The sequence below is a fragment of the Ylistrum balloti genome, unplaced genomic scaffold, assembly GCF_031769215.1.
Source record: "Ylistrum balloti isolate Yb309-2 unplaced genomic scaffold, AGI_CSIRO_Ybal_v1 Utg371094, whole genome shotgun sequence".
NCBI lineage: Eukaryota > Metazoa > Mollusca > Bivalvia > Pectinida > Pectinidae > Ylistrum > Ylistrum balloti.
Window position 1 is genome coordinate 196,137 of NW_026782603.1, and position 11,893 is coordinate 208,029.

The 11,893-nt window shown below is 36.2% G+C and overlaps 1 protein-coding gene across 1 annotated transcript; it reads right to left on the reverse strand.

The window, feature by feature from the left end:
- Positions 1–2,298: 2,298 nt before the first annotated feature.
- LOC132560667 (organic cation transporter protein-like) lies at positions 2,299–10,456 on the reverse strand. Its single transcript, XM_060225334.1, has 10 exons — positions 10,314–10,456; positions 6,498–6,747; positions 6,058–6,161; positions 5,753–5,907; positions 5,239–5,407; positions 3,825–4,043; positions 3,382–3,608; positions 3,015–3,196; positions 2,630–2,781; positions 2,299–2,410 (listed from the first exon to the last, which is right to left on the reverse strand). Exons 1-10 carry the CDS (start codon positions 10,454–10,456, stop codon positions 2,299–2,301), a joined length of 1,713 nt encoding a protein of 570 aa, XP_060081317.1.
- Positions 10,457–11,893: the final 1,437 nt, after the last annotated feature.

The following is an 11,893-nucleotide window of genomic DNA, read 5'->3' on the forward strand; positions in this document are numbered from 1 at the left end:
GTGTCTGTACCAGATAGTACAAAGAGAATGACAGGGTGTATGTACCAGATAGTACAAAGAGAATGACATGGTGTCTGTACCGGATAGTACAAAAAGAACGACATGCTGGCTGTACCAGATAGTACAAAGAGAATGACGTGGTGTCTGTACCGGATAGTACAAAGAGAATGACATGGTGTCTGTACCAGATAGTACAAAGAGAATGACATGCTGGCTGTACCGGATAGTACAAAGAGAACGACACGGTGTCTGTACCGGATAGTACAAACAGAGTGACATGGTGTCTGTACCAGATAGTACAAAGAGAATGACATGATGTCTGTACCGGATAGTACAAAAAGAGTGACATGCTGGCTGTACCGGATAGTACAAAGAGAGTGACTTGCTGGCTGTACCAGATAGTACAAAGGGAGTGACATGCTGGCTGTACCAGATAGTACAAAGAGAGTGACATGTTGTCTGTACCAGATAGTACAAAGAGAATGACATGGTGACTGTACCGGATAGTACAAAGAGAGTGACATGGTGACTGTACCGGATAGTACAAAGAGAATGACATGCTGGCTGTACCAGATAGTACAAAGAGAATGACATGCTGGCTGTGCCAGATAGTACAAAGAGAATGACATGTTGACTGTACCGGATAGTACAAAGAGAATGACATGCTGGCTGTACCAGATAGTACAAAGAGAATGACATGGTGACTGTACCAGATAGTACAAAGAGAATGACATGGTGACTGTACCGGATAGTACAAAGAGAGTGACATGGTGACTGTACCAGATAGTACAAAGAGAATGACACGGTGATAGCATTCAAATAAGTCGATCTATCTGTTTTTTTTCAAAACGCATGACGATTTTTTCCTATGACGTTCTAAATATAGATAACTTTACCATCCAGATGTATGATGAAATGGTGTTTCATATATGTCTGCATACAAATATATTTAACGTAAGGTGACATACTTCTATCCGACTTACCATAAACAGACATTTCGAAATTGTCCACCAGTTAATTATACACACTAGACAAAAGAGACAAACACTTTGGATATTTACATTATATGATCAATTTATTGTAACATAGACTACTAACACGTTTCCATCATTTTGTATACTACATTACCACCAGTTGAAATGTAGACTGTGATTTATATAGTTATGTAGGTAAATATTTACCAATTAAAACGATCTTATCAGCTTGCTAGTATTGTTAAGTTATTTTTTCTCGTGTAGTTACTATCATGATTAATATGTTATATAGGTAAAAAGCTCCCAATCTAAATTGTAGCATAAACTGGACAAATACAGATTGTTAAATCATTGTTGATAATTCTAAATAATGAACCATTGTTTGCATGGTAAAGATACGCAAATTATAAAAGACAAGTTTTTTTACGCTGCGTTTTACATACATGAGAGGGTCATAAACTCTACACATGGTTGCATAATTCTTAACTGCTACTATTGCTACTAATTCCGTTGATACTGCTACATCTGCTGAAGCTAATGTTGCTACTACTTCCGTTGATACTGCTACATCTGGTGATGCTACTGTTGCTACTACTTCCGTTGATACTGCTACACCTGGTGATGCTACTATTGCTACTACTTCCGTTGATATTGCTACATCTGGCGATGCTACTGTTGCTACTACTTCCGTTGATACTGCTACATCTGCTGAAGCTATTGCTACTACTTCCGTTGATACTGCTACATCTGGTGATGCTACTGTTGCTACTACTTCCGTTGATACTGATACACCTGGTGATGCTAATGTTGCTACTACTTTCGTTGATACTGATACATCTGGTGATGCTACTGTTGCTACTACTTTCGTTGTTACTGCTATATCTGGTGATGCTAATGTTGCTACTACTTCCGTTGATACTGTTACATCTGGTGATGCTACTGTTGCTACTTCCGTTGATACTGCTACATCTGGTGATGCTACTGTTGCTACTTCCGTTGATACTGCTACATCTGGTGCTGCTACTGTGATTGCTACTTGCGTGTGGCGATGCTACTGTAGCTGCTTTATTTATAAAATGCATAATACAATATAAAATAAAATGATATTTTTTTAAATGTCATGTTGCTAGAAGCTGGTTAGTATTTCCAAACATTGGTATCTATAGGTATGAAAAAAGGATTGAAATTCTGCTGAATAAAGCTTAACTATGTATGAAATAATATTAATTTGATGAAGTAAATATCTATTACTGATTACCACATAACGATATCTATATATATCACGAACTGGTACTCAATAAGCGTAACTAGATGTAACAATGTCTCATAGTTTGGTCATTTCCTTCTGTGGTACGTATCCGTTGTTATCATAACAAGGCGGTAGGTTCTCGGTGTTTTCTTTGGTTTCGTATTTCTCTTTAGACAGGGAAGCAGACCTGTGAGAATTAAATTAGAAATCACATACTATGAATAACTTAAATATTTATTCAGAAGGAAATCATTGATTGTTCAAAATCGCAAAATCGATTATTCGAACTACGAGAATATAGATCAATATTTTTTCAGATATATCCAATTAAAGAATATCGTGATTTTATTACGGTATACATGAAAACTCAAAGAAATAAATCGCAGAAAAAAAAATTCATGCATACCTTCCAAACTGTTTCCCGTCTTCAATGGTTTCCGGTAAGGCTCTGTTCAGTGTTTCTGGTAAATACAATGACGACAATCCCGCTGAAATCGCCAGTATTCCGAACACTCCCAGTGGAAACACTTTACCGACCATACCGCCTATCAAAATTGCCTGTGGTAATAAAAACATATGATATTCACTGTAGCAACAAATCCACAATACCATTTAACATTTCCTAATGATATTTGATTGGTTACATTTGTTAGTATTGGTCATGACGACTTGTTTCGCTCTCATTCATCTTATTCCTGCTATGAGCATCTTATTTGTATTTCTGCTCTTGCAGAAAGCACCAAACAATTTGTATTGTGAATCAATTGATTCATTGACGACATTGTACTTACTGAGTCGGCTATATATGGTGACACAATTCCTCCGATTCTCGCGGCGCAGGAACTAGCACCCATCCCAGCATTCCTTACTACAGTTGGAAATAACTCCGCCGAGTAAAAGTAGATCGTATTGAAAGCGGCAGTAGCACCAAACTTACCAATCATGGCAAGTATTGTGATAATAACCTGGTTTTCTGGAAGATATAAGGAGTTGAATAAGGGTGGGCTCTGAGCTGATACAAAATTATCTAGCCAACAGCAGAAAGGTTCACCAATAAGCATTTTATGCAAACATGTTATATACTTTCCATAAATCAATTCCAGGTACCCTGGGAGCGAAATACAATGACATATAACAACCTTTGACTAGAACACTTACCCTTTTCACCTATCAGAATGGGGATAATTGTCGATGCACATGCACATCCCCCAAGTATCATACTGAGACAGTAGACTTTTTTCCGACCAGCTCGATCCAGTAATACTAGAACCATGGTATTAGCCGGAATTTCCACTAGTCCAGATAAAAACAAGTTCAGGTAGAAATCTCCACCGAGGTTGCCAGCATTTAGAGAGAGCCCATAATAAATCATGCTCACTATGCACCTAGAAAAAACGAAAGCGACAAAAATATGATTCGCGTATTTCGTCATATAGCAAAAACGATCGTAATCATAAAAAGCTTCTAAGTTTATGATATATATATGCATATATTTACTAACATTTTCAATAAGACAAGATTTTCAAGTTTTATTTCAGCCAAGTTTTATTTGGGAATACCTGTTTACTTGATAACTGTACATAAATTTTATCGTGACTTGCCAGTTGTAAAGGATGACGAGTGTCCTAAATAACATGACCTTCGTTGAAAACAGATGCCACATCCTCCCGGGTGGTGCTGTCGTTTCCGTTTCTGTTCCCTTTTTGAATAAGTTCTTTTCTATTTTCACCTTGTTAACCTTAGCTGCCTTCTGAATAATGGTGTTCACCTCTGCGTATCTTTGTTTATTAATCAACCACCGAGGAGATTCAGGAATCAGCCTGTTGAGATGTAAGGTATACTATTTCTGTTCTTTGTGTGATGACAAATATCATTTGGGGAAGATTATCAATGATATGATTGTACATATAATTAGACTAGTAAACACTATTGTATATAAAAATATTAAAGAACAGAGAAATATCACTTAAAAACCACCTCAAAATTCATTTTAATCTTAAAATTCCAAAAGACCAATTTTGCATTGAATTTCACTAATCTAATTCGATCACTGACTCAGTAATAGAAACCGACATCCGCCGGGTGTTACATAAATTAACTATGTAAGTGACAAACTGGCTTCCCAGATACAATTATTGTGTGTTCAACATTATGTTACATACTAACTTAATGACAGTAGAAATATGGACAAATTAGTGTCCGTAAGAAAAATCTGTGTCTACACAATATTATTCGCTATGCAGACCGGCCCGTATTTAAGACCACCTCCGGTTCCCAAAGTGATCTTAATAGTGATGTTTTACTGTACAGTTAGCATCAGGTGAGACGTAAGCATTTTCTTTTGCCGCCATATATACTAGATCGACCTCGTGGACCCATAGAAAAGACACATGTATATATAAAAATGTTACAGTGTGGTTTATGACAGTCTGTTATTGTCTTATAATAGTATACCCTATAATTGCTTGTGTTTATCATCTATACCATCAAAAGACACTCATATTTTTAAAACAAACACTCATTTACATAACTTCGTTGATATCTACCACATACAGAGAAAAAAATTCAAGTATGATTTTATGATATTTTCCATCCATCGGCGTGATTTTATGATACTTACCACCCACAGAAAAAATAAACGCGAGCGTGATTTTATGATACTTACCACCCACAGAAAAAATAAACGCGAGCGTGATTTTATGATACTTACCACCCACAGAAAAAATAAACGCGAGCGTGATTTTATGATACTTACCACCCACAGAAAAAATAAACGCGAGCGTGATTTTATGATATCTACCACCTACAGTGAAAATAAACACTAGCGTGATTTTATAATATCTACCACCCACACAGTAGACATACATTTGCTGAAGTGATCTTATATCTACCACTCCAGTGTATTTGTATCATACGACTTGATACTGTATATTATATGTATTACGTCAGAGCATTTAAAAACTAGACATTCCAAAGGTGAAGCTACAAAATAATGTTTAGATTTCTGACACTTACCACCAATAGCAAATGAATACAGCAGCCGGTACTGAACATATTATGTTGATGTAGAACCAATGTCTAGCGAAGTAGCCAACTCCAGCCACAAACATCAAGCCAAGTGAAAAGAAAAAGCTGATTACCATACCAGCATATTTCCGCTTTGATGGTCCAACTAACTCCACACCTACATAAGGATAGAATATAACTCACTTGATTACGCTGAACCTTCTTAAGAAAAAACGAGATACCACCATTTATCAAACCAACCAATATACTTGGGATGCATGGTTCTTAAACACTGCAAACCGCTGCCATTCTCTACATTTTCAGAGAATAGATACCAGCAGAAAGATTAATGTTTTGTACCATCTGCTGTGGTCCCCGTGTAAATATTTTAGGTGGGACGACGAATATTCACAAAGAAATACAGTTACAGTGGAATTTAGGTCTTTTGCGAACTCGGAATACCATTTACTATGAAAATGGACAACCAATATCTCACATCTTCAAGTCTATTCTTACTTCCTACCGAGAACAAATCCGACTGGGTAGACTCCCTGTGTAGCGGCACCAATAGCCGCTAAAATGATACCAAGCACAATGTAGGATGGTGACCAAGACATTCCGAACGTCAATCCGAACATCGCCACCAGTCCAATATAGAAAGCAACCTTTCGTCCAAATCTATAAAAAAGATATGACATAAGGGGGAATAATGTTTGATACTCTTGAGTTTGGCGGAATTTTTATGAAGATGCAGTGTTTTCTGTAAATTGAGTTTGATTATCACCTTTACACAGCATTGTATGAATTAATAGTTATCTAGTCACTTACCCATCTGAAAGATTGCCAAAAATTATTGCACCAACGAGCTTCCCGACGAAGAAGAGGGACTTGATAAATGACGTCATATATTTGTCACCACACACTATGTTGAACTGTGATATTTGCAGGCATCCATTGAAAAAGAAGATATTAAAACATGTTTTCTCAAGTAAAGCTTATATTGTACGAATTAGTTGTTGCAACCCATCATTAATGCACATACAATATTTGTTTGAACATGAGGAGTTCAGCATTTTATTAATATTTGAATATCTGTTAGATAAAAAATATCTTAATGTTTATTTTAAACGATCGGTTGAAGACATTATCAATCATGCATCTAAACAAATCAAGTAGATAATAGAAATACCTTGTCGTTTCCATCAAATTAAATACTCAATTTTATCATCATCCATTTAGTCATAACCTTATTGTTCAAAATGACATACCTTCGATGTGAATGTTTCCTTAAACACTGACTCACTGTAGACCCATTCCTTACATTCAGTGCGTGAGGCGTTAATTGGTCTGTTAGAGTTGTAGAACGTGACATTGTTGTAATCAATCGAGTAGAGGTGGCACTGGTCATAGTCATGTGTGTCACCATCCAATGGGGGAGGTATGTAGTTGTTGACAAGGTTCTGTTGATAAGTACTGTGTATATCGTACGTGTCATTATCAAGACCAGGGATCTTACATCTGTCGATTAAAAATATTGAGCATAATAAAACATAAACTATGATACTCCACAAAAATTATACTCATTCACATCGTTAGATAAGAATATAATACATTTGTTTGATACTGAAATTTCTGAATATTCTCATATTCTCATGATCGGATAAATGCTTGCAATACAAATCTGTACTGACCAGATTATGACATTTTAGTATGATAGCAATGTAATAATTCCCAAACTTCACCTGACTATTCATCGTCTTCAAATGACCACCGAATCAGTTGTTGTTACATTAAATTAAATTGAACAATTTTCGAGTGTGTTAGTAACATACCTTTAAGATTTATATGAATGACACTGCTAGTGAATCTTAGCCCCCAAGGATTGCCATAATGGCTTAATATGCAGGTATCACAGCTGATATCCAGATTTTAACATACTTTCCTCCGTCGGCTCATAAGTTTCAACAATTTAGGCCTTTAACATCACTAACGATTCCTAGAAGGACGAAGCAGCTGTGCCAATAAGTTTAATTCATTTTTGACATTTTTAAAATTCTGTGATAAAAAGCAATATTCATATGTGCTTCTTTAATTCAGTCTTAGAGATGGCAGTTGGTAGACACTGCTGGTGGACTTTTAGTCCCCGACATTTGCCGTAATCTGCATGCCACGTTTTAATTCAGATACTCGTATGGTTCATAAAATAGAAATGCACTTGAAGATCAAGCGAAGTTACGAAAATTGCAACAATTTTTGAATGGTGGGGCTTTTGAGCCTCATCAATCGATTTTTACTGTAATTTTCAAACTTATATTCTAAGGGGCTAGTTTTGTAACGTGACTTTCGTACAGTCTTTGAGATTGCGGGTGGTAGACACTGCTAATGGACTATTACATACAATGCGGGTGGTAGACACTGCTAATGGACTATTAGATACAATGCGGGTGGTAGACACTGCTAATGGACTATTAGATACAAATATTTGCTGTAACATGCCTGCAAGTTTAAAAATAATTCGTGGCACGGTTCAGAAGATAATTAATTCATTATTTGGCTCTGCTGTATCTACTTCAAAGTGCTATCACGTCTTTTGGGTGTTAAGTACATTTGTTTAAGAGCAAAGAAAGTAAATGTATGATAATCTATTTGAAAAAAAAATATATATATATATATTCAACAGAAGTATTCCATCCAGCAATTTTGATTGCACTTGTATTTTCCCTATGAGCCGGAATATGGAGAACGAAAATAAAATCATTGAAAAAATAACCAGTTTTGTACTCTAGATCGTTAGTCATACAAATCGCAAAATAAAGCCGGATAATTACCTTTTAGGCAAGGAATCGTCTCATTTTAGTTCAGTTGAGGCCGTTTTTCGTAATATAGTGCGATTTTACACAAGTTATTCCTACTTCATGTAGAGTCAAAAGACAATGAATAAAATAAGTTTCTCCACAGGTGGCGTTCATCCGGTAAAAGAACCCTATAGTATGAAAACTATAGTGACTGTTAAGATTGCGGTGTGATGTATGTCAAAATGTACTTCAGCTCAATAGGCTGATAGCTTAGAATAGATTAAACCATACACCATCAGTCCTTCTTTTTGAACTCAAAGCCAACAGCCCTTTAAATTGGTTTTTGTTTTCCAGTCTATGAGAAGGGTGAGAGGTGACAATATTCTTTCATGTACCTCTTTACTTAATACAAAGGTTTTAGAATAACAGATCTCAAGGTCAATGTGTAAGATGTACACTTGTATCTATCATCTTCCATGCGAAAAAGATACGCTTTTCTTTATGTTTATGATCCATTATACATTATAGATATAAAACTTGTTACAGCAGCCATTCCTTGTCGTCACAGCGCCAATGAGATCACTGACCACGACATTACATGTTGCAGCAGCCATTCCTTATCAACAACACAGCTTCAATGAGATTACTGACCACGAAATTACATGTTACAGCAGTCATTTCTTATCAACAACACAGCGCCAATGAGATCACTGACCACGACATTACATGTTACAGCAGCCATTCATGATCAACAACACAGCGCCAATGAGATCACTGACCACGACATTACTTGTTACAGCAGCCATTCCTGATCAACTACACAGCGCCAATGAGATCACTGACCACGACATTACTTGTTAAAGCAGCCATTCCTTGTCGTCACAGCGCCAATATGATCACTGACCACGACATTACATGATACAGCAGTCATTCCTTATCAACAACACAGCGCCATTAAGATCACAGACCAGGACATTACTAGTTACAGCAACCATTCTTTGTCGTCACAGCGTCAATATGATTACTGACCATGACATTACTTGTTACAGCAGCCATTCCTTGTCGTCACAGCGCCAATAAGATCACAGACCAGGACATTACTTGTTACAGCAGCTTCTCCTTAGCCTAGCGACGACATGGCACCATGACATTACTTGTTACAGCAGCTTCTCCTTAGCCTAGCGACGACATGGCACCATGACATTACTTGTTACAGCAGCCATTCCTTATCAACAACACAGCGCCATTAAGATCACAGACGAGGACATTACTTGTTACAGCAGCTTCTCCTTAGCCTAGCGACGACATGGCACCATGACATTACTTGTTACAGCAGCTTCTCCTTAGCCTAGACATGGCACCATGACATTATGGCACCATGACATTACTTGTTACAGCAGCTTCTCCTTAGCCTAGCGACGACATGTCACCTTGACATTACTTGTTACAGCAGCTTCTCCTTAGCCTAGCGACGACATGTCACCATGACATTACTTGTTACAGACATTACTTGTTACAGCAGCTTCTCCTTAGCCTAGCGACGACATGGCACCATGACATTACTTGTTACAGCAGCCATTCCTTATCAAGAACACAGCGCCATTAAGATCACAGACCATGACATTATTTGTTACAGCAGCCATTCCTTATCAACAACACAGCGCCATGTCACCATGACATTACTTGTTACAGCAGCTTCTCCTTAGCCTAGCGACGACATGGCACCATGACATTACTTGTTACAGCAGCTTCTCCTTAGCCTAGCGACGACATGTCACCATGACATTACTTGTTACGACATGGCACCATGACATTAGTTGTTGCAGTAGAATACATTTATAAAAATACAATTAGATTGTTCAAAGAAATATACATAAATAGCTACTCCTGAAAAAAGGAAAATAAATAAATAGAACCAATGATAAAAATGAAAAGAATAGTTAAAAAATTAAAAGAAATACAAAAATAATTATATAGAATACATTAAAAGGTAAACGAAAGAAATAAATTTGACATTTCGGTTAAAAGTATTACAAAGAGCAAATGACAGAACTAAAGAAAGCACAAATGTTAAGAGAAAAGAATATGTATTGGACAGGGAGAGATAAAACAATGACAGAATACTATAAAAACGGGTTATTAGTTTCAAAAGTATTTATGCTTAAAAAATAACCATCCTATAACATAACAATGTTGACGAGATGGAAGACGTGTCGAGTATAATGTACGTGACATCAGAAAAAAGGTTAGTGGTTCATTACCGTAGATTAGACTGACTGTGTGACGTACCTGTGATCAGGTGCAGTGAGAAATATCACAGACATCAAGGCATATATTCCGGGGTATATAGCGGTAAAACATATCATTAAATATAGATACTTCTGGTACAATCCGAATTCTCCTAGTTTAATCAAAACGTCGTCCAACTTCATTTTGTTTTTCTCGTTTCAGTATATCAGGTCAAGAAGTATATACCTGTTCAGATTGTCATATGAACAAGGTTCTAGGATGTGTATCTGAGCTCTGTATATCTTGTCCTTAAATGCTAGTTATAAATGAATACCATTTATATTCTAGCCACTCACATCATAGTAAACATTAAGGCGTCCCACAAATTAAATGTACACCTTACACAAAAAACCTACTTAAACGCTAATTTGATATTCACTTGAAAATGTATGTAATCATAAAAAGCGAGCGTCATCATTTGGTTCAATTGACTTATAATTTGAAGGGGTTTCTGAGATGATTTGATGCATGATTTTGCATAACATGTCTTCGTTAAGATAAATTAGATCATGTCAAGTGAAAATGTGACTCTGTAATAAGGTGACAACTTTCCCCGCCTAGTCTTGTTAATTTTACTACTTACAGCACAGCTATCACAAGACGAAAGAGTCTGTAATAAATTGAGTAGACTCAACACACAGAGGTGACTGAAGGTGAAGTTGGTCGTTTTTCACGAGGGTAACTATGTATAAAGGGAACATCACAAACATTCTGGTTATAAAACATGATCCGTAATAATGCATGTTATTTTTATATATTGTATATATCTTTTCTCATGATATCAGCAATGATATAAGCAAAAGTATTCTTTCTTTCTCGATGTTTTTAACAACTTGTACTAAATAGGATTTAGATTTTGATCATATATATAATCCACAACTGTATAATTGCGTAAGAAAAATCTTCGTTCTGAAAAAAAAAAAAAAACAAAAAAACCAATTTACATATATATTTCAGTGGTCTTCATATTTCAACATAAATAACTATCATTAATTCTCTTCTGGCATAAAAATGCCATTACTATTCCAGAAACATCCATCGTCACCTGATATTCAAACTTCACCGTTAATATAGTAATTATCATTTTCACTCTCGACCTAATACTAAACGATCATACAGTTATAATAATGATAACTCCAATGTCATTACATCAGTCTTTGTCTCTCACCTGGTATGTTAATTCCATGGCTAATACATCACTAAATATCTTTATATTTCATCTGATATGTTATATCCAAGGTTATTACATCAATAATTATCTTTGATTCTCAGCAGACATTATAACATTTTCGCTAAATTTCTTCTTCCTACTATTATTTCAGTTAAGCGGTAATAAGTATTTATAAGAGAGAGAGAGAGAGAGAGAGAGAGAGAGAGAGAGAGAGAGAGAGAGAGAGAGAGAGAGAGAGAGAGAGAGAGAGAGAGAGAGAGAGAGAGAGAGAGAGAGAGAGAGAGAGAGAGAGAGAGAGAGAGAGAGAGAGAGAGAGAGAGAGAGAGAGAGAGAGAGAGAGAGAGAGAGAATAATAATAATAAATACATTGTTACAAAATGCATCTTAAATAAACCATACACTATATTAC

Bases quoted from the DNA above. Each gene is read 5' to 3' on its own strand.
- LOC132560667 (XM_060225334.1), bottom strand. From the start codon at position 10,456: ATGAAGTTGGACGACGTTTTGATTAAACTAGGAGAATTCGGATTGTAC. The intron at 6,162-6,497 runs GTATGTCATTTT...CAAATATCACAG, and splicing joins AGGAAACATTCACATCGAAG to TTCAACATAGTGTGTGGTGA. The intron at 5,408-5,752 runs GTAGGAAGTAAG...ATCCTTATGTAG, and splicing joins CCCAGTCGGATTTGTTCTCG to GTGTGGAGTTAGTTGGACCA.